This window comes from Siniperca chuatsi, linkage group LG3 (genome assembly GCF_020085105.1).
Source record: "Siniperca chuatsi isolate FFG_IHB_CAS linkage group LG3, ASM2008510v1, whole genome shotgun sequence".
NCBI classification, from domain to species: Eukaryota; Metazoa; Chordata; class Actinopteri; order Centrarchiformes; family Sinipercidae; genus Siniperca; species Siniperca chuatsi.
The window spans coordinates 20,147,589-20,171,461 of record NC_058044.1 but is presented as its reverse complement, the minus strand read 5'-3'; the positions used below and the strand labels follow the sequence as shown (position 1 = coordinate 20,171,461).

At 38.6% G+C, this 23,873-nt stretch overlaps 1 protein-coding gene across 3 annotated transcripts in view; it reads left to right on the top strand.

Annotated features, from left to right (window-relative positions):
* LOC122873803 (myosin-10) overlaps positions 1 to 23,873 on the top strand; it is a 64,590-nt gene that overhangs the window by 11,850 nt on the left and 28,867 nt on the right. Inside the window, exons 4-16 of one of the 3 annotated variants that reach the window (XM_044190974.1) lie at positions 10,547 to 10,574; positions 12,861 to 12,963; positions 13,344 to 13,373; positions 13,619 to 13,633; positions 14,367 to 14,384; positions 18,414 to 18,506; positions 19,332 to 19,395; positions 19,739 to 19,837; positions 20,152 to 20,295; positions 21,215 to 21,310; positions 22,187 to 22,305; positions 23,288 to 23,440; positions 23,664 to 23,837. In XM_044190974.1, the coding sequence (XP_044046909.1) occupies positions 10,547 to 10,574; positions 12,861 to 12,963; positions 13,344 to 13,373; positions 13,619 to 13,633; positions 14,367 to 14,384; positions 18,414 to 18,506; positions 19,332 to 19,395; positions 19,739 to 19,837; positions 20,152 to 20,295; positions 21,215 to 21,310; positions 22,187 to 22,305; positions 23,288 to 23,440; positions 23,664 to 23,837 (1,136 nt within the window). The remainder of the gene's footprint in view (positions 1 to 10,546; positions 10,575 to 12,860; positions 12,964 to 13,343; positions 13,374 to 13,618; positions 13,634 to 14,366; positions 14,385 to 18,413; positions 18,507 to 19,331; positions 19,396 to 19,738; positions 19,838 to 20,151; positions 20,296 to 21,214; positions 21,311 to 22,186; positions 22,306 to 23,287; positions 23,441 to 23,663; positions 23,838 to 23,873) is intronic. The other 2 variants (XM_044190975.1, XM_044190976.1) reach the window with 2 other exon arrangements.

The following is a 23,873-nucleotide window of genomic DNA, read 5'->3' as shown; positions in this document are numbered from 1 at the left end:
TCAACAAGTAGCTTGATGATACCTTCACCCTCTTTACACAAAAACTACCGTCATGAGTGACAATTGCAAGACATTTTTTTTTACTACCCCCTTTTTTATCCACAAATGTTCAGATTTTTTATACATAGTTTTCTTATACTTATACTTTCTAAGCTTTAGTCTAAATATGCTTGTTGTGATTTTGATTGAATGGTATTATCTCTTCACAGCTGATGATGTACAAGCACAGGAACATAGTTTCAGTAGTAGCCCCGCTGTAGCTGTTGTGGAACTCTGCCAACTCGTCATTTAGTCCAGCTACTTTCTTGTTGTCACCTCCTCCTGTTTTCTTCACACCCTCTATTCTCTACACTCTGCGTTTCTACATGAATGGACATGGACGCATGGGGGCAGGGCTGGGAGATCTGTCAATTAATAATGCTTTGATTCCAACATATTTGTGTGTTTTCTTATTTCTTGAAGTAGTGACCTCTGCTCTCGAGCTTTTCAAAATGCTGCGTGTATTTACTGTATGTCTCCGAGTACACAAGTCTGAGGTGTGATTTTTAACGCACTGCTACTCCAACCCATTTCCAGTCGTGGTTGTATTAGAATTAACAGCGTTGTGGTTGAAAAGGAGGTTTGTAGGTTGGAGATTGGAGGAGACCGGCTGCTGTTCAGCTGTGGCCCTGAGCATTTCAGTAACCTGGTTAATATAAGTGAATAATATCCAGCTGTATAGATTAGCACTGGTGTTTTTTTCTCTTTTCTCCAAGTGGCCAATAAAGTCACTGGAAAGCCAAACACTTGGGCAGATATCATCACATTTCTTAGATGTCCCTTTTAGGAGTTGGCAGTATAGATCAGGGTATATATAATTTTGTATTGCTGTAATGATATACACTGTGATGTAGTACATTTTCTGGAAAATCATTTAACAGTTTCTAGTTAAAATAACCAGACAGGGATGTCTGTTTTTGGCTCATTCAGCAAATTAAATATCAGAATCAGAATCAGAAATACTGACAAATACCTGACTTCATCACTTTGATGTAGAAATTGTACAAATATCCAATATTTCCATAAAGCAGTTCTGCAACATTGCCTGCAATGGTCCAGTATAGTGCTGAAACAATTTATCGTTTAATCGATTAGTCGATTAAAAACAATTTTGTTTCAATAAATTATTAATTTAAGTCATTTCTCAAGAACGGATGCCATTAACATTCACAGTTTTCAGCTTTTTTAAATATGAGGGGTTTCAGCTTTTTCCTGTTTTATATCATTGTAAGTTTCATATCTATTCATATCTATAATCAACAGCTTAATCGAAAATTAGAATAATCGTAAGTTGAAGCCCCGGTTTAATACAACCAAAGATATTAAACAGGTAACTACCAGGGTATAAACGCTCTGGCAAAACTTCTGACTGTTGACAAACTTATCTCAAGTTATTGGTCACCATATTGCCAAACCCAGTCGCTGTTATCTCAGAATGTTTCATTAATTTCAGTGATTAATATCAGACCTTTCACACATCATGTTTAGACTTTGCAGTGTCAGTTGCCATCTGAACAAGAAAGAACACTTGAGACGAATAATTTGTTGCCGCTAATTTATGACCTTTGCACCTGAACGGTTTGGCGAATCATATTTACGGCTGAAGGGTGTCTAAACCTCACAGGGATCTGTTAATTACCTCAGCATTGCTGTGAAGCCAGTCTCAGCCAGTGCTCAGATGGGAGGTTAAATGAGGTGTTACCTAACAGAGACGGGGTGTGTAAGAGGACCTCTAGAACTTACTGCACATCTGTCATTGATTAGCGGCCCAGATACTTTACATAAAGCTCTCACTGCTCAGCCGATGTGAACTCAGTGACGCACAAGAAGCAAATTGTATCATATCTGGAAATTTGTAAGGAAATGCTGATGCTTGCTTGAATGAAAACATGTGTTAAAGGACCGGTCATGTCAGCAGTTGCAATGGATTCCAAGAGTGGACATGCAGCAACAGCACTGAAAGTGTCCCTAGGTGGGGTTTTGAAACAGGGGGTCTTTGTTTGAGTGGTAATGGTGAAAGACCCCCCTTCTTGAGTCTCTCTCTGGTGTTTAATCAGGGTGTTAGGTCAAGTCCAGCTAGATCCATCTTAGCTTAGTGGGGTTTTTCCCAAAGCACAGCTCTTTGATTTCTCTCATAGAGATCTGTTTTATCAACAATGAAAACAGCTCTTCTCATCTCACATGTCAGCAGCATTACTGATATTGATAAAAGATTAAACAAATTGTTTGAAGAATGCAAAGCATGTTCCACAAAGTTCTCAGTGAAGTGTACAATGTAATCTATACTGTCAGGAATGTGTGATAAAATGAGCTTGGGTATGTTTATAATGGCACAGTGTACACTCTCAGCAAACACTAGCCCACCTGGCACCAGTGAGGTCTATAGCAAACAGTAATGGCTTTGATGGCCTTTTGAACTGAGGCTTGATGCTGGCCTCTTTCAACCTCAAACCTACTCCTGGGTGCACCAGAGCACGTTAAGCACACAGGAAATTTTTGCTAATCTTTTGAAAAAGACATCCACCACTTTTCAAAAAAGACGCCACAAGGAGCTGTGGATGAGGGACAGATTTACAATCACTGAAACTATTGTTCTTTTTCTCCCAAAGATTGCTCTTTTCCCCCCATTAAAAACAACTGGAACAGATGTGGACAGTGAATAAATAGTACTAGCTCAGTTGGAACTGTAATTGTCACTGCTATTCTTTTAACTATTACTTTAAAAAGGTCTTCTGTATCCCCTTGAAATTAATCTATTAGGACAGGTGACTAAAGCTACCAGAGAGGAACACTGAATATGAGTATATCTTCTCTATGCTGCAAAAATTAAGGAGCTCCCTGGAGACCTTGTGAGCATCAAGCTAATGCTTTCCTCCCTGACCCACAGACCCACATATGGAAACTTCTTAAAAATGACTTTAAACTGATTTACATTCATTCATAAATTGTAACCGGAAGCACTTAATTATATATTCCAATAAAATGTAAAATCTGTCCTGTAACATCTGTTTGACCTGGAAAGGATCGAACATGGTGGTACACACATCTCTGCGCCATGACCAAAGATAAAACGTTTGATTTGTTGTGAGCAAAGATGTGGCTTGTTCAGAGGTAGTGTCTAATGTTGAGTTCATTGTCATATGTCCTAACTGGACATGTGACATGCTAACTGCATGGCCGTTCTGTTTGGGAGACTGAACACAACCGTTGAGCATAAAGTTTGTGTGACTGAAGTATCTCCACAAAGAGAGCTCATGAAATCCCTAGTTGTTGTGATTGCCGGTGCAGCTGATTCCACTATTGTTGCTTATTGTACCTCCATCCATCTTAGAAATGCTCAGATGTGGATCAAGAGAACAAATACCTTCTCGTCACCCAGCGTGAAATGATTTCTGGCAGACTTAGTTTATATGAGTCTTGCTCGTGAAGTCTCAGATAGTTCTTTATATCCAAACTTCACCTGGTGGCTATTTTCTTTACATCAGCTACTGGAAGGGAGACTGGAGGGTATATTGGACCAATATTTCATTATACAATATTGTGAGCTAAAGTAGATTTATTTCTGCTATGTCTTTCTTGTTCCTCTTGTCCATAATAAATATATCACCTTCAGTATGTCTTATTTTCCCTTTCACACTCAATGATTTTCCGTCTTCCTCCCTCCAGTCGCCTCTATTTGGCTGCCACAATACCTGTCACCACTGATTTATTTTGCAACTGATGTAGATATTAATCACAGATTTCCGACTAGACCAGTGTCTTAGCTTCAGTTTGCATGAATACCTTGGATAAAATCTAAATCCTGTTGTCATTGTTTCTCAAACACAGTTAATCTCCCTATCAGATTTCATTACACACTTTCCTTCTCAGAAATGCTCCACACAGAAAACCAAATTCTCTGGATCTCCATTGCATTAGTTTCCATCTGTAAATCCTTGGCTGAACCATCAGCCCCAGTTCTGCCCACACCAGAGGCCCTAAAATGGATGGATTAAAATGATTGACTGCTTTGAGTTTTAAAATCTTATCGATAGATACCTCTGTGTCAAGGGATAGTCGAATCCCTTTTGACCAATAGTAAATGGAAGGTGCAGTGAGATGAGACTATTGGTTCATGCCACTGCAAACATGACTATAGTCAGTTTAATAGGCTGTAAAGCCCCTTTGGCACCCTGTCATATGTATAACTGCTCTGGGGTGTTATACTAATAAACAATCACAAGCACCCTCTATGCTATGAGATAGCTTTTCTGTGCCATAAAGGACACTACTGACACCCAGAATTCTTCAAACTCAGCAATGCTTGTTATATTTTAGTTTCATGCCAACACTCCTGCTCCATCCAAGTGTGCTTGGAAGCAAATCCCATAATTGCCACATACTTAACCCACTACTTTATTTTAGTTGGAAAATCAAATATATGTGGTAGTCTATGCATAGCAGTTGGTCATCACAGCCTTAAAGGGACAGTTCACCCCAAAATCAAAAATACATACCTGTAGTGCTATTTATCCATCTAGATTGTTTTGGTATGAGTTTTGGAGATCGCCATAGAGATGTCTGCCTTCTCTTGAATATATATATATATATATATATATATATATATATATATATATATATATATATATATATATATATATATATATATATGGCACTTGGCTTGTGGTGTTCAAAAAAAAAAAAAAAAATACATTTGAAAAACTCAACAGCAATGTCTCTCTCCAGAAATCATGACAGGGTCACTCAAGATAATCCACAGACCCTGTTGTGAGCAGTTTCATGTAGGAACTATTTTCTTTCTACCAATAGTTCCTACATGAAACTGCTCACAACAAGGTCTGTGGATTATCTTGAGTAACCACATATGTTACATGATTAGACTTCTTCTCAGGAGTGTGTGGGCGTGTACCAACTGTGCCTGATTGACATCTCCTAAAACCCTTCTGTTGGTTTGGTTGCACCTGTCAGGGCAGAACAACGTTCACCTTTTACCTTTCTTATTAGACCATATGTTTTTGTGATGTCACACAATTCACAGCATAGCTCCACCCAGTTTCAAGCTGACTGGGTCTGATCAAGCAGAGTAACTGAAAACACCTGTGTGGGTGTGCAGAGCCTTTAAGGAAGCCTCTGCTATGGCTGCACGATTCATTGTTGATTTGTAATTAGAATTTAGGTTTCCATTAAGAATAATCGTGTAATTCAGTTGTGTATTTGATGTGTTCTAACCACCATTTGTTGGAGATATTTTCTTTAGGAGAAAGGAAAGTAAGCAGTGGACAGCCCTGTATGGTACTGAAAAGGAAATGAGGTCTTTGATTTTCATTTTATAGTTGAGTGGACGATCATTTACTGAAATAACTTTTATAACTGCTAGTTGATAACTTGGGTAATGGCTTAATATACTACTGTCTGTACCTAATAAAACATCATCACAGACATTATAGCTCCCTTATTCACAGACAGCATAGAGACAAATCTCTATTTCCTCCCGTTAATGAGACAGCTCATGGATTTGTCTTCATCACCCTGAACATTCAGCTGATGTATTCTTCTATTTACATCACTGTGGTTTTATGGAGGTTTTTGTCTCGCTGTGACACTTTAGTAACAGCTAGATCAGCGTACAGGACTGGTTTTTGAGGTGAGTGTTTGCACTTCATTGCCACTCCTAAATACAGGCATTAGCCATCAGTGGCAGACACTGGCCCAGGCCCAGTGTGCTACGGCCTCACAATGAGCTCACTGTCGTGAGCTGAGATCAGCTCCCCCTCTTCCCTTCTCTCTCCTTACACCACATGCAGAGCTGCTGTATTTATGTCAAAGCCGCAAGACATCCTCAAATATTTCACTGTCACCAGTTTGTAAGACCATTGACGCATATGTCAGATCTGTGTAGCCTGTGGCATGTCCATGATATCTTTTAAACCTGTATGTCTGAAACACTTTGAAGATCGCCTGCTTTATTCCAATATTCATACAATCTTACTATTTTTATGATCTGACAATGTTTTTGCCCTTAAACAGGTTTGATCAAATATTTAAAAATGATTTTCAAACAGCTTTCACTTGAACTAATAATATGATATATCCTGGGGGAATCTTCACTGCCTACCCAACATAATGGAGTCATGTGAAGCTGGCAAGAGCATTACCAATCATGCGGAACCCACAAAACAGTCCTTATGACCATCAAGTAATGTTACGGAAATAACAGCCCCTGTTTGGGTAGTTCTCATCTGCACAGACCCACAGTCCTCTGCCAGTAATCAGCACTTTACAGTCTGGAGAGGTTGTTAAGGTTGCAGCAGCGCTGGCAAATTGGTAAATGCAAGTGAACAGTCTCACAACGACTGGATCATATCTTTCCACTGTGCCTGCAGCCAGTCTGATAAAGGAGACACTAGCTCTGAGTGGTGTTGTGTCTGTCAGATTCAGATACGACTGTGAACGTAAAGAGAGATGAGAAAGAGGTGGGGGCTGATGGGGGATTGCATGTGTAATGTCATGCACAGAGCAGCAGTTGACGTCATAGCTTGAGAAATCCTGAAGGACCGGAGTAGCTTTACTGTGTTCGTGCGCTTGCATGCATGTGTGTGAGGCCAATTCCCCTTGTTAAGGTACTTAACTGCAGGAAGTTCCTGGTCAAAGCCAGGAAACCCAGGTTGTCCCTGATGAGGCATCCAGCTGTGTCCTCAGTTAGATAACCTTCCATCATTTTACCCCACAGTCAGCACTTCAGTCCAGGAAACCTTCTTCACCTCTGGCAGAGCGGTCCAGCCCGGGACTCAACATGTACAAAATGATATGAAATATTCACAGTATGGCTTAGAGCAGTGGTTCCTAACATTTTTGGCTCGTGACCCCTCAAAATGAAGCAATGTGTACTTGTGACCCCCCTCATCACATGTCATGGCTTTGAGTGCCAACATGAGTTGTGAGCAGTTCAACCAGAGTGGGATTTTTCTTTTTTAGACTGTATTAATTTATAGATTTGTAGAGGCCTGATTCGGTGAAAGAATCCAGTATTTCACAACAAAAAGCAAAATTTGATTTGCACAAAATGAATTTTGTAATTAATCTTGGGACCCCATGGGGGTTCCCAACCTGCAGGTTGTATAGATTTGAGTGTTCCTACATATTTAAAATAATCTGGAAGTTTGAATACAAAATGAGTGCCCTCCTTTCTCTTTCATGACAAGTAGATCAGGGAGCTGTCCGAAGTAACCATGTTAAACCGAATTAGTACAGTAAAGGATTGGACCGCTAGCATTCTGCTGTGTGTGCTCTGCTGCTCCTCGTGGTTAAATGATTAGCTCTCTCTTCCAACCACCTCTACTTCTGTGATTTTGATCTTGTAAGCTCGTTGCTGGAATGGCAGAGGAACCCTTCTACACATCATTCCTTTGCAAATAATCTTATTTTTATGAAGTGATCTAATACAGCAGTATTACAGCTGGTTTTGATGGCCCATTTAGGAACAGAAAAATTATATTTTATAAGTGTGTTGTATTTTCCACCTGCTGTTACACTTCAGATCCAAAGTAAGTTCATTTGCAAGCTCTTGTTGCCTTGCAACCATTTGCTCAGGCCAAACTTGAGCAGGCTTTTTTCAGGCTGTTGGTGAGCTACTGAATTAATTTTAGAAAACTAAAATGCAATCTTTGGATAAATGTGAATGTTAAGGCTAGAATTGACTTGTTCAGTCACACAGCCAAATTTAAAATCACAAAAGATGTGTCTTTCCCTGAGTTATTGATGGCTTATCTCTCCCAAGTCAATCTACTAATGCACCAGCTTGCCAATCACCAATCACTGGTAACTTCTTCAATTAACAAACATGTAGCCTCAGCAATACAGTTCAGTATTAATGACCTCTGAGATCAGGCCCCTTGATGAACAGGCACTTAACTCATCAAACTGAGATACAGGAAACTGTCTTAGCTAGAATGAAATTACACAATTAACTTAAACTGTCAAACCAATCACAGGTGTTTGTTTTGAGCCCACTCTGATGAACTGCTCCCCAAATATGTTTGGGGCTACAGATCCAACCCGCAAGTATAATGTAGCTGCATTTTTTATTTGGGGATAAATCCATATTATTTGGTTTCATGCTGTGGTGACCTTATTATACTTGAGGGTATTTTATTTACAACATTTTTAAGATTACACTGGGATTTCAAGTGTTATTTAGATTCAGGTATTTCAACAAATTGAAGGCAGTCAGTTTAAAATGTTAAAGTGCAATACAACTATTTCCAAAGATGAATGGATAATCTGACATAGCTACTACTCTTACTGAAATAATCTTACACACTTGCAGCTGTCGTTGACAGAGACATGAAGTAGTGGCAGGGCCAAAGTTTTAGCTCTGAATGACCGAGCAACAGTGCAACATTAAGTCAGTAGAGTGAAGAGAGTCGGATGACTTTTATCTAATCTCTGGACTTGCTGCTCAGCCAGCCATGTGACTGGACAGGAGGACCTATCCCTGTGGGGGGCACTGACGGGAAGACAAAGTAGTGTTTTCCCATGACATCATCACCATTATCTTCCTCTATTGGGCTCCTAGATGAGTCTGATCTGCCCCACTGCAAGCTCACAAGACACTGCAAACTGGAATAGCCTGGAGGTTAATGGAGAAGCATTAGATGTCATATTTTATTGCCACATGACCACAGTGCTAATTGTCCTCAGCACAGCACACATTCACTTTTTTAGACAAGAAAAGAATTGGATCACTATTTGTGTCATCATGCTGTAATTGGTTGACACCATGTTCAGTCACACTTGTACCCATTTCATTTCACTAATGTAGCTAACATTTTTAGAGATCCTTCATTATAATAGTCTACATCCAGTAAAACCTAAACAGAAGACAAACATACTGTTTAGGCTTCATTAACCTCATTCAAATCTGGTAGATAGTTTAGCCATGAAACACATTCATTGAGACTTTCTGCTCAGGGTGGTACATGAGGGACATCCGGGGATATGAGTCTTTTTATTGTAGATTACAAATAGGAATTAAATCTTTCAAAGCAGACCAAATAGTCATCATTCTGGTAGATAAACTTGCCATCACACAGGAGCAAATATTGTTATATTATACAAGTACAAATATTGTAACAATCCGGCCAGCTTCAGTTTGTCTTATCATACAGGCTATTCTGTATGTATTATTAGAGCTAATTAACTACTCATCTACGGTAATTGTTGTATATAACGTTTGTTTTGTTTTGTGAGTAGCATAAAGGGAACCACAACTCAAATGTCGTTATACAAACCTGTGTTGGAAAATGATAAATAAATCTACCGATATCTCGGCCGATCTTAGCTTATTGCAGATATATTGATATTGGTGTATATGTCGGCCGATAAGTAACAAGAAATTTCAGTACAGAAATGCCAAACTAGGTTTGAAGTAATTTAGAAACAGTGTCACCATTACATAGTTTGTCCACAGTAGAGCACGGACAAGTAACATGTCCTGCTTACTATGTATCTTGGTCACAATTCCTTAAAAAACTCTAATCTAAGGGATCCGTATCAATATTGTTGTTTATGTTATGTGTTTATGTTAAAAAAAAATTACTATTGGCTGATATATCGTTATCAGATTTTTCTCCTGTATCAGTCAGATCAGTAATTATGTTGTTTGTGTGTAGCTAATTGTTATTGCTGCATGTCTTGTCCAGGACACTCTTGAAAACGATATTTTTTAAAACTCAATGAGGCTTGCCTGGTTAAAATAAAGGTTACATTTATATAGTAATAAAATTGATAGCAATTTTACAATAATTTACCTACCATTCATTATCATATCATATAAAATTAAATGCATTTATATTTGTTGTTAGTGTGTGTGTGTGTGTGTGCTCGCATTTTCATTTAGTTCAATAAAGCTTTATGCAACCTGAAATTGATCATATGTGTTTTCTACTGTATGTTCCAATACTGAGTTAATACAAACTTGTGTGAAATAAAGTTCTTCCACAGCTTTTCTTTTTTTAATTAAGTAATCTGGACTTGATCCTATAAAATCAAGAATTACTGGCCCTAGTCCAAGTCTCAAAATTATACTCAGCACCCCGTTTAATATAAAGCTGACATTACAGTTGCCTTATCTCTCCTGTGCAGTGATTTGACTTCACAGTGCCACTTTCCTGCATTTCTGACATTGCATTCCAGGAAATACCTGTGGTGAAATCCTGTGAAGCCCCAGCCTACTGAAAAATATGCCTTGACAAAAGTAATTTTCTTATTCTGATAAAAAGCGAGTCTCAGGCTGTGAAAAACATGATGTGTAAAACATTTGATGCACACATGCACACGCTAAGCTTGACTTTGACCTTCAAATCCACAATCTGCTGATAAGACTTTATTTTTGGCTGGTGAGGTTGTCAATCAAACCTTGTGCACAGTAGAGACTGAATCAAAGACTGCTGAGGTTGACTTTTTTTTTTTCTCCTCCCCGTTTTCCCCCTCTCCTTGTCTCCCACAGATCGAGAGGACCAATCCATTCTTTGCACGTGAGTATACAGACTCAGTCCACTACTGCATGCATTTTTATATTTTAAATTTCATATAAACACTTTTTGTGCTTTATTGAAACTGTTGTTATTGCAGCATATTAAAGTTATTGTTGATAAAATCATTTTAGGTACCCAGCCCCCACACTTGTATGCCTCTGCGTCTTATATTGGTGGGATAAACTGGCCCAAACTGATAGCATGTGGTTCATGGTTCATTCATTGCCCTCATGCATGTCTCCTTTTTCCTTTATATTCTTGGAAATAACATCACACGGTGCAGTATATTTCCCTGTGGCTTTTTTTTTTTCTTTTCTTTTATGTCTGAATTAAATGAAACTGAAAGTGACAATAATGCATTTACTGCAGCAGTGCAGGTGAACCAGCTGCCCCCGGGGGCCTTGACAGCTATTTTAAATCGTGTATCTCAGTGACACTGACTGGGCTGTGACTACTTGAGACAAAAGTGAGAAATGTGGGTCTGAGAAATGCCTGACATTTCTGCTACGCAGCCCTCTAGCGTCTTTTCAGTGACAAGTGTCTACAGATGACAGGAATGTCTGCAAAGAAAAATGCCAGAGAGGGTATCAAGACGTAAACCATGCAGCGGCACTTTTAGTCATGCAGGGTGAATGGTGAGGCGTTCATGTTATTTTGTCCCTTTTATATACACACAGGATGTCAAAATAACTTGTATCGCACACTTTACAAAAGACTTTACTTTCATACAACACCACTACAAACAAAGCCCATAACGTATGTCAGGGCCGTCACTTAAAAAAAAAAAAAAAGTTAAAAAAAAGTTCAAACAAATCAAATTAATTTGAACTCAACCCATGTAACCTGTTCCTAACCAATTGACATTGTTCCCTTCATTTACTGTGTCTACGCCGCGTTATGTGAATTACAAGTTAACAGGCAATTTCAAATTTTATTGTTGTTGTAACATTAGTGTAAGGCAGTTGCATTTTACAAACTCAGCAAACAGCCTTGCCTTTATCCATGATTTTCCATCTATGGTATCAAATCCAAAAAGCTTCCACACATTACTTCTCAGATGGTTTGATGTCATAAGTATTCATTCAGCAAGGCTAGCTAGGTTACTACATTTTGTGTTAACGAAGAGAACCACCACAGCCTAGATCACTAAGGGCAATGGGGCATGCAATAGAGTGACAGTACTTTTTATGAACACTCCCCACTCCCATTATTGAATGGTGGTTCAAATTTAAAATAATAAGAAATGCCATGACATAGTTGTATTAACACCCCTCACACAGAATAAAAATTGTATTAGTTTCACTAGTTAGCATTTATTACATGGTTATTGTATTGAATTATGTTGCTGTGTTGAACAAAGAAGGATATATTCATGTTTACACACACTTATACGCGCAGACATTAATATATAGATTATGCACATTATCAAGGGCTTTGGCACTAAGACACACAAACTGACTGCAAACTAGTATGAAACACTAAAACATGATATATGGACGTGCTAACAAAATGTAAAAGCCTCAGCAGACATGATTAAGTCAGCACTCCCTGTTTATATGGCATGTCTTCTGAAATGGGGGAGCTGAGGAATCTAACACCCAGCATTAGGAGGCCAACAACACAGACATCGACATAATCCCTCCATGATTACCCTCTGTTCACAGTGGCCAACGAGAGTGACAGCACTTGCACACACACACCGCTCTCCCACTCTTTTACTCTCAGCCACATCACACTCACTAAATCTGAAAGCAAAACAATATTTTGTGCATACTTGGTGTATGCAAATTTGCACTTACTGTAAAACCTCAAGTATGCTCTAAATCTAAACTGCTCCCCCAAAGTTTTTGCATGGCTTGGAGGACTTGAGAAGATTTCTTGCCTGTTTTTCTATGCCATGGTCACTGTATGACATAGCAATGAAAAGCAGGCCGCACATCCACACGCCAGCAACCACAGGCCTGAACTGGGCAGACACTCAAAAAATATTGCAGAGAAAGACACACATGATTAGATACGCACCAGTATTTAGTTTGAGTCTTAAGATTATATTTGTGCATTTCTTTGTAATGGAAAAGAGGACAGGACTTGTGCTCTGTTCTCACCCACATGCACCTGCAAATCTGTGAAGCTCAAGGACAGTACGTCTCAGCTTTATTGATCCAGCTATTATCACCGAGTGGCGACGGTGTAGATGTAAAGGGTTCGTGCCAAACAGTTTAGTGTTTCACACACACTATTCTGAGTATATGTGTTTTGTGTGCATTGTCTTCTTTTGTCTCACAGAGGTGAGTCAGGAGCTGGCAAGACGGAAAACACGAAAAAGGTCATTCAGTACCTGGCACATGTTGCCTCCTCCCACAAAGGAAGAAAAGACCACAACATTCCTGTGAGTATTCTCCTTTCTCATCTCTCTAATTTCAGTTAGCAATGCCTGCTCTAAGCCATAAACCGAACCGTTAGTATTTCAACACTAAAAATGTGTTGAAATACTAACGCTGTAGGTGGATTTGTATGAAAAATGAAATACTACCACTATGCCCTATCATGTCTTTGTATGCCCCCACAATCCTTTGATTGGTTATTCTTTTGACCTTATATAACGCTGTAATTAGAGTAACGATTACTGAGATGTACTGATAATCACAAATACTGCAAGTATAGATATAAGTATAGATATCAATACCTGTAGTAGGCGACATGGCTTTGTGCACCAGATGTGTGTGCAGACAATCTAACAATTTGCATTTGTTTACCTGTAACAAACAGCCAGAATCACCTAAACCAGTGAAACTACAGGCAAGTATTTATGCTTTCTTATACACAATGTTCATGTGCATGCTACACTAACATTTTCCTCTCAAACAAACAAACTCATAGAATATCTGTTTGACATGAGCCCACTAAGGGCTCATCAAATGGTGTAAGTAGTCCAAAGAGACCAGAAGTTACATTTGACACTTAATATACTGTATTTAGTTAAAATGCCTGGTGTAAACACTGAAAACAGCATATTTAGCATTTCCATTGTCTCTCTCTGTCAGGCACAAAATGCAGTTGTAAGTACAGGGCATGATTATTGTGTTTTATATGAATGGCATTTACTTTGTTCAGATGTGCCATACTGTAAATTTGCTCACCATTATTCTGATTGACACTCAGTGAAACATAGTCACATGCATGTTGTATTTATTTGTTGTGGTAACCACATGTTGAGCCTTGGCTGTCATCTTGTGCTGTATGAAACATAGCCATTTCTGCTGCTGCAAGAAATAGTTAAAATTCTAATTGTACTTGTATTATAGCAAGGCATATATCTTATCTGTGTTTTAGACTGTTGTAAGTTAAGATAGAGCTGGTGACCACACCTGTCTTGCTTAAAAGCGTCAGTTGAGGACATCCATTAGAAGCAAGTTTACCTGCAGTACTTGAGATAGTTACAGTCCTGGTCATCAGGACCTAGAGCTCTGAAGGTAGTTCTTGTAGCCATGTAACTTGTGACTGAATTACAGTAAACCTGAGATGCACGGTACAAACAATTAACTACCTGTTAACCTAGAACACCAGCAGTAATCTGGGTCTTGAGGGCCAGGATTACAGACCACTGAGGTATTATAATAACACCTGTTGCTAATTCCATCCATATACTGCTGTAGGTTGTGCTTCTATTCTGACGCTAATGCATCGTTTTAAAAAAATGTTTAGCTTGAACTACAAATTCATTTGTATCCATGACAATAATGCAATTTATTATTTTCCATAATAACAATTGAATCTCCCCATGTCCTACAGAGTGGACCCCTGTTTTATGTGAGTAGTATGTAGTTTTTCACCTATCTCACCTCACTTACAATATAAAAGGGGTGCTTTACCCACTCTGTTGCCTACTACTCTTTACCCTCAGAAATAACTGATTCTTAACTCTTTAATGTTGCCTGAAGTTGGGCAGTAGACACTTTCCATCCACCTTAATCCACCTGCTGTAGTTTTGCTTTAACTTTTTTGCATGATCTGTACTTCCTGTCCTCACTTCTGCTTCTTTTAGATATTTAACATTTACTTACAATATGAGGACATCTTTTCTCTTAGAAATTAATCATTGCTCTAATCTTCATTTAATAAACTAATGGGCTACCATGAAGCTGATAGATCTCATGTTCTCACATTTAAAGCCTGTATAATGAAACAGGTTATTAACATTGAATCCACTGTGTCTCACTTAAAAAAACCTGTTGGTATGTTAACACTAAGGTTTCCAGTTTGGTTCATGTTCCCACAAATCCCACAACACAACTCAGTTATCTGCTGACTAGGGATTAACGATTTGACGAACATATCTATCATTATCCCAAACTTGTCTTGTTTCTACATGAACAGAATCAGATAAAATAATGTAGCTGTTTGTTGTTGATGTACTCCCAGGGTTCATCAGACTGTCAATGAAAAGTCAACTTCTTAGTAGACTTGACTAGCTTTCTATAAAAAGGACCAATTTACTTCACATTTATTCAGATGTGACATGAGTGGTATACTTAACATCAACATATTCAAATATAATCATGTCATTCAGAAGTGGTATTTATTAACAACTGTATAGTTGAACAGTTATAGTAATAATGACAAACTGCTGGTAAATTTAATCTGACAGCGTTTTGGTATCGGACTGATAACCCTAGGTGATACTGTTGACAGCTCTGTACTGTAACTGCTTAAGCTAACGTTGGCTTCACAGACTGACCGGTCAAGCCCCGAAATCTGAAGATGTCTATTCTTTTAAGGTGATACGTTTAAAACGATGATATGACGCACTTTAACTGGGAAATTCCGACACTTCCTTCCCTAGCTGTCACCTAGATCATTTATGTAGAAAATGAAGAACAGCAAAAACACACACCTCTCTTAATTTTTCTCAAACCTCAAAAATGATACAAAGTGGTGTTTCTTCTTTAGTGATATTATCTTTGGCCAAGCGTTAATATACAGACACTGACATCCAGAGAGCGTATTAACTAGGCAATGGGAATTTCCTTTTTGTTGTTTCGCCAACTCAGAATTGAAGTGAATTAGCTTCAACCTACTAAATTTACCGGTGACTGTTGTGATTATAGCTGGTGAAATATACAGCTGCTGGCTTAAACTTTCACTTGCTATAGCCTGTTAGTACTATTATTTAATAAGTCGCAGATGAACTCCCTAAAATTAAAGCAGCTAGCTATAAGGGACTTTGTGGATGAAATCATCAGTGCTTTTACTTCACAATAACCCTCCCCTTTGCTGGATGTTATGTATCTTTATATTTGCTGCATGTACAGTATGCAAGAAGCTGGACAATAGTTACATCACAAGATATTTAGCCAACATTTATGCCAAGTATGATTAAAGTAGTTCACTGGTTTTCAAGCCATCTCCTCTTAATCACTTGACGTAGACCTAGTGGCCGATGCAGAACCTCTTTCGACCTTTCTTACTTTAAGCTCGATTCAGCCTAAATGCTCTGTTTGACCCAGATGAGTTCTTCACGTTGGCTTGTTCAGATTTAAATATTTTGAGCCATTTCCCAAGGAGTGTTCTCCCGTTGCTTGGTGGTGAAAAGAGCGACTTGTAATATTTGTCTGGCCTCGTGACCTCCGGACCAGATGTTGAGCATTGAATACAAATCCACAACTACTGGCCTCTGCCTCATAAGATTTACTGCAACAGTTTTGACTGATCCTCTTTGACTCCACTCAATCTGTCCTAAAGTACTGCGCCATGGCCTGCCAAACAGCCTGCACTGTGATAAAAGACACACTTGCAGCCATGACCTGTAAATGTTTTCTAGAAAGGCAGAAAAGTTTATTTTATTGATTTATTTTATGCTTTGGAGATGATGAGGAGTCTCTTTTTTAGCTTCAAAATAACTGGGTGTATTTGTAATGACTGATAGCCTCTCAATTTTGAGGCATCTCAAGTTGCTTAAATTTGATCACAGCTACACAACAATTGTCTATCTTAAGTGGAGTCAGTTCTGTTGGCTGTCAGATGTCTGACATGCTCATTATGCAGCAGGAATGTGGGTCAACTTCTAATGCTGCTAAATTGGCCCCCCACTGGTGTTTGTAATCTGCTCTTTGTTTTTATGTGCGTTCAGCAGACCACACAGATGAGTAGAGGTTGCCAGTGAACAATCTTAACTACCAAGTTGCACCACATGCCTGTGTTTATATAGAAACAAAGGCTTTTGGTTTGAATCCCCCTGTGGGACTTGCCACTGCTCTGATAGCTGGAAAAGGACCAGGTTTATCCAGTTCAGCCCTGCTTCATTCCAGCTGCTCAAAAACTCAATTAAAAGCAGCCCATCATGCTCTTCAGCCAAAGATCACATTACATGTCTCACATCCTGAGCGCAATGCTGATTCCTCATCCCGCAGAGTTCCCTTTTGTGGAAAATGGCCTCCTCAAACCTTCAGTGTGTGCAGCTATTTTTGACGTAATGGGAAAATATTCCACTCAGCCTCAAGAAGAGAAGTAACATTACAGAAGAAATTGTTTTTCTCTCAGCCACTTTGGATTCTCTGGTCATGACAAAGCCCACAATGTGGCTTAGATGGAAACACAGTGGGCCACCTGTACAAACATCTGCATAAGTCGCTTATTTATTTATTCAGCCGCTCTTAAAGTGTCTGATCTGACCAGAAAAAGCCAAAGTGTTTCTGTTGTGTGTTGTGGAAACATTCCTCCTGAAATGATAGAGAGGCTGTCTGCTCTCTCAATCACTATCAAGAACCGTAACACATCATTAGTTCAGCATAGTTTTTCTTTGTAGTTTAAACTTCAAAAGATAAAACTTCTGCAAATGGAATTGTGGTTGTGGAAGTTTTTATGGTCACCATGTTTATAGGATTAGTTTATATTTTATGCACTTGAGAAAATACAGTCCAAGTCCAAAAGCCTAAAGTCCACTGCCAAGAACTAATGGTTTCAGCATTTTGATTTCTTAAATATGATCAGATCATTTGCTTAATTGTTTAGTTCGTAAAATGTCAGGATATAAAGCCCCAGAAGAAGTCTTCAGATTGCTGGTTTTGTCCAAAACCAAAGATATTTCATTTACAATGTCATAAAACTGAGAAAAGCAGCAAAACTTCACATTTTATAAGCTGGAAACAGAGAATGTGCTGATAAATAACCTACACGATTAATTGTTATGTTTTTGTCAAACGACTGATTGTTTAGGCACTGATCAGATCAATTCAGAATTTTGAACTGATTTACAAACAAGGATTTCTTCTTAAACATTTTAATTGTTTTGATGATTGAGAAGTGATATGATAACCTTTTACTAACTGGAGTAGGGTTGTTTTTTTTCTCATTCTGTCACATAAAGATGTAACCTTCGTTATCTGTGTGCCTAAGTTATGACATCTTTTCAAAGGTTTTTTTAAAATTTTATTCTCAATTTTAGTAAAGTCAGATTGCTTTTAATGTCCATGACGTAGCTGTAGACCAGTAAGAATTCACCAAATCTGACAAGCACCTAGTGTGAACTATTTAAAACAATTAACTATGGACAATTAGCTTTTGTCTGCTATCAATAATTAATTCTCCTTTTTTTTAAGGACTTGGTACTATAAAGGTTTTATAGGAGTGTGACTGTCACACTTCTCTCTGGCTTTGTTTGATCAGTTTACCTACACAGGGATAATGTATGTGAGGTCTTTCTGTAAAAAAACACATGACAAATCTTCAGATGTCTGCTGTCTTTGTCTGCATGTTGTATGTATGTAAAAAAAACAAAACATTAATTTTTGACTTTCATGTGGTGACCCAGGAAAGCTGTAACATCCCTCTGTTTTTCAGGGTGAATTGGAACGTCAGCTTTTACAAGCCAACCCCATCCTTGAATCTTTTGGGAATGCTAAGACAGTGAAAAATGACAACTCGTCACGTTTTGTAAGTACAGAGAAATGCACCACCTTGGCTGATCTTAATTCGGCACCTGAAATAGATTTAGGTGACTTTTTTGTATTTTCTAGAAAGTTCTTTTTTTGAGAATAAGCAGGTATAAGGTAAAACTGACTGAAAGTAATTTAATTTTCCTACTTTTCCTGTAAGCAATTACACAGGCCATATAGCTGGATACAGGCGCCTGCTAGTCATTAATGATGCCTTTGATGTACTTGATCCTCTCAGACTGAGGCAACTCCACTCAGCAGACTTCTTGTTCTACTGACGTGGGTCAAGAGAGGACATGAGTAAAGTCTTGGCTTAAGAGTTACTGCGGCAAATTCATCTGTAAAATTTAAGGGAATTTTCTTCTACAATACTAATTTTTATGTTGCTTCATAAAATGACCAGATTAAAACTTCCTCTGCATGAACCCTGGCCAGCTGTGACAGTAAAAATAGTTTCCATTTGTCATCAGTGAGAACTTGATCAGAAGACCTGCCTAGTACTGTATGGATCAGGACCTAGCTGTAATAATACTTACAGTAAAATGTACTGGTGCTGATGTGAGCCCAGTGTGTCAAAATAAAGTTATCTAGTCCATACATAATGAACGTCATTTTTATTAGTTTATATTGTCATTTTACAAATTTTGTAAATATTGCTTTGTACTATATTAAATATAAATCAACCCTGTAGATGATCTGTATCGGTGTTTATGTTTATGGAGGATTCTGCTGACTCTTAGTACATTATTCTTGTTGGCGATTGATTTCTGTTTATCTTGTCTTGTGCACTTCCTGAGCATTTATCTTCTGTAAATCTCTGCAGGGGAAATTCATCCGGATCAACTTTGATGTCACCGGATACATTGTTGGAGCCAATATTGAAACCTGTATCCTGTTTTAAAACGATTGAATAGAATTGACTAGCCTTCTGCTCGCTATCAGTCATTGTAGGTGAGATATTTACAAAGAGGCTAGTCAGGAGTGTTTATTGGAAGCACACTCAAAAATTAGTCCAATAGGACATTTTCATCGTCGAATGCTTTAGAAATGTGTTTCCAATATTGAAGCAGAAGTTGTTGGGTTTTTTTTTTTTTTAAATAAAAACATTTTGATCCTGTGATCTCAACCAATTTGACCAGTACACTAGGAAGTGTCTCATGTATACAAGTTTTGATTCTACATCAAACTGACCCGCCAAATAGATTTTTGTCTTTGACCATTGTGTGTCAGACTTACTGGAGAAATCCAGAGCTGTTCGTCAAGCCAAAGATGAGCGCACCTTCCACGTTTTCTACCAGCTGCTGGCTGGAGCCGGAGAGCACCTCAAATGTAAGTAGACTGAGCTTTAATACCATCTAGGTACTTCTTATTCTCTTTGTCTGTTGGCAGCTTAACTGTGTAAAAGATAAATTAACCGTATAAATTATAACATTACATAGTTCATATTTAATTCATATTCATACCCAGACTTGCCAACATTAATTTTTGTCATTAGAATCAGTTACCTCCTCTTATAAAGAAGTGGTGTGTATCTACAGCACCAAAACCCAGTCTTCTGTTAGTCCACGAGTCCTTATATTTTTGAGGGAAAAAAATCATGTCTTACCATGTTTGTAAATGTTTTTCCATTTTTCTTTCCACAGCGGACCTGCTTTTGGAAGGATTCAACAACTACCGTTTCCTGTCCAACGGTAACATCCCAATCCCGGGCCAGCAGGACAAAGACAACTTCCAGGAGACCATGGAGGCCATGCACATCATGAGCTTTGCCCATGAGGAGATTCTGGGTATGTTTTCCATAACACCAGCATAAAACATACATAAACATAACAAGTTTCTCAAGGAGGTTGCTTTCACTTGTTTTATATTTTTGTATGCCCTGTCTGGTGTGTACCCTGGTGAGATTATTTAAGCATGACCTTAAAGCAAGGTCCACAGCTTTTGGTATAGATTACTTAGCAAGGTCCCTTTGATTTTATGGTTTTAGAAATTGTTATTGGTTCCAGGTTGAAGTCACAGTGAAATGACAGTTAGAGCATCTTTATAATGTGACATATTTCCGAGTGAACAGAATATGTGGGCAGTGTGTCATTTTGAGAGGGATTTGATCAAATTGCTCTTAATTGGTTGCATGGACGAGGGAGAAATTAATATATTAGACCCCAGCCATCCTCTCTTGGAAATGTAAACAAAGTTTTTGCCAACATATCTCAACACGCACCTCCTCCTATGATATTGCTCCGCTAGCTGCTACAACCCACCCCAGTTAACAGTCAAGGTAGGTTTTATATGACGGGCGGGGTTAGCTACTCGCCCCAATTCACTTTGATTGTATGATGAATTTATGCATGATTTTATCGAATTAATGAGTGCAGAATGAGTCTTGAAAAATATTTTAACGTTTTACTGGAAGACAAAAGAGAGGGATTTTGATTGAAAAATACTCAAAATAATTTTTGACACATATTTCACATATCACATATATAGAGATAAAAGAACAATTTACTTTTTTTAATTATTATTATTTATTTCTCTGGATGTTAATTGACGATCTCCAATAAAATTTAAACAAGGCCCTCTCTTAATCTCTCCATGACCATGAAGCCAACCCGTTTTGTCAGTTTCACTGCTTAAACACATTCATGTGATGCTAAAGTGATGTCTTACTATAGTAATATTGTTTTCTCTGGGTTCTTATATCTGTAGCCATGTTGAAGGTGGTGTCCTCAGTGCTTCAGTTTGGTAACATTGTCTTTAAGAAGGAGAGGAACTCTGACCAAGCCTCTATGCCTGATAATACTGGTAGGTATCCCACACACACAAACACACATACACACCTTTTACATCTGCTTCATAACCTCGTAGCTTGGAGCTCACAGGTCAAGACGTCCTCCTTTTCCTCTTCCCATATATACTTCAACTCCTCTCCTCCCCTTTTCCTGCCTCCTTTACACTGCGTACCTCGTCCACAGAGCAGAGGAACTGGTGATTTATGTCTTTTCTCTCCCCGAGCCTTGTCAACCTGCCATTAAGCCACATCATTATGAGGATTTACTCCTGAAGGAAATGGGCCACAGCCTTCCAGTTCCTCCACATGTGGCACTGCATATTTGGCACTTGAAAGAGGGAGACAGGGAGAGAAAATGAGTCTAATGCCAGTGATGCAGCTCGGCCAGATATTCCCAAATGCGACAAGCAGAACTCAGGACTGAAGCAGATGTTTTCTTTTAGTAGTGAGACATGGCTTTTTCTACTTTTCCACAAGCTCCAGCCATGTAAAATATGACATTTTCCCAGTTACATTTTATAAGAAAACATCTTTTGAAAGATTTGTGATTAATCTTAATAATAATCAGTAATAGTATTGTTGACCTGCCATCTTTGACAGGGACACTTGAGTTTAGTTTCTATGGCTTTTAGAGAGGTTTGTGATAATATTGATTAAAATTAATTGTCAAACACTGTCAACATAATACTGGGAAAGATCCTCATCTCTATCTAATCACTCTTGAAAAACAAACAATAATTTCTCCTTAATGTTTTATTTCTTGTCTTGACGACACAATTTAACATACAGGTGTAAGTCAAATATACTTTTTTTTAAATCTACTGTGGCCTCCTTCCATTCTGATTTAAAATTTTCCCCTGTTGTGTGCTTTTTCCATTTCTGTTTCCCAGCCGCTCAGAAACTGTGTCATCTGCTGGGTATGAATGTAATGGAGTTTACCAGAGCCATCCTGTCACCGAGGATCAAAGTGGGAAGAGACTACGTCCAGAAAGCGCAAACTAAAGAGCAGGTCAGTTAGCTGCATTTTTCTTTTTTTTTACTGACTTACACCATGTATATCTATTTTGTTACTAGCTGAGATCCTTAGTAACACTAATAAGGATCTATCACAAAGTAATGCAACTGAAGTAGGTCTGTTTCATTTTCTGCATAGAGCGTTATGTGACTGGGAGGTTTTATAAGCATAAACTCTCCCATTTGAATCATCAGTACAAAAGATAGCAACTGCGTTACAAAATATCTGGTTCTTTGACTAAAAAAAAAGTTAAAGGTAAAAGCCTGTGTACAAAAGCATGAGGAGAGGAGTCGACTATGACTCCCAAGGTGCATTTTGGTAAGAAAGATCCAACCACCAAAATTGTGATGTGTGCTGCCAATGAGGAGTGGAAGCTTGATCTGTTAACACAATCTGCATCTTAATCAGCATCTGAATTAACTTTCAGATTCTGGGTCAGTTTTGGATGAAGTCTGCTATTATTGCGTTGTGTTTTGTTCCCACGCAACAAAGCGTTTCGAGCCTCTGACTGGCTTCTCCTCCATACAGTAGTGGCTGAGCTCCATGGATATTGTTGTATTAAGAGCCTTTAGTAAATACATACTCTAAAGTTGAAATGATTTAAAAACTGATGGCCAAGATGTGCTGTCAAAAACGTATCTGATATCTTGCCTCTTTTCATATTGTACTGGGCACAAGAGAAGATTAGTTTTACCCTTTGTAAAACCACTGCAAAATACATCTCCTTTTTATGAATCATTCATTGCCATTTAAAGTGCAGATACGGCTTTTGTCTCAACTGTTTTAGATCATAATACAAGACTCAGAAAGCATGTGGAACATTGGCGGTATACAGTCTTGCCAAGATGTACGAGTCCATTTGTCCAGTGTTGAATAGATTTCCTCGTGAGGATCTGGAAGCTCTGTATCTCCTTATACTGTCTCACCACCTCTTTTCCCGCTCTTCCTGTCCTCTCTTCTTTCTTTCTCCCTCCAGGCTGATTTTGCTGTCGAGGCCCTGGCTAAAGCGACATATGAGCGTCTGTTTCGCTGGCTGGTCCATCGCATTAACAAAGCTCTGGACAGAACCAAACGGCAGGGTGCCTCCTTCATCGGTATCCTGGACATTGCGGGTTTTGAGATTTTCCAGGTTTGGATTAAAATCTTTTCAATTTTATGATTTTTAAAGAAGACAATTTGTCCTGTTATGGCTAGAGGAAATGTTTTTTTATTTTGTTGTTGTTTTGTGCAGTTAATGATAATGTTTGTTTTTGTTGTCTTATAAGCTATCTACATTTGAGGTTTTGAGTTCTTGAGTCATCTACATTTCCAGTGAAAGTATTGTTCTTCCTTGTATTTTTTTCCGACTACAGTTGAACTCATTTGAGCAGCTGTGTATCAACTACACCAATGAGAAGCTGCAGCAGCTCTTCAACCACACCATGTTCATCCTGGAGCAGGAGGAGTACCAGAGGGAGGGCATCGAGTGGAGCTTCATCGACTTCGGCCTCGACCTGCAGCCCTGCATCGACCTCATTGAGAGGCCGGTCAGTGTGAATGATTAGCTACTATCAATGAGATGA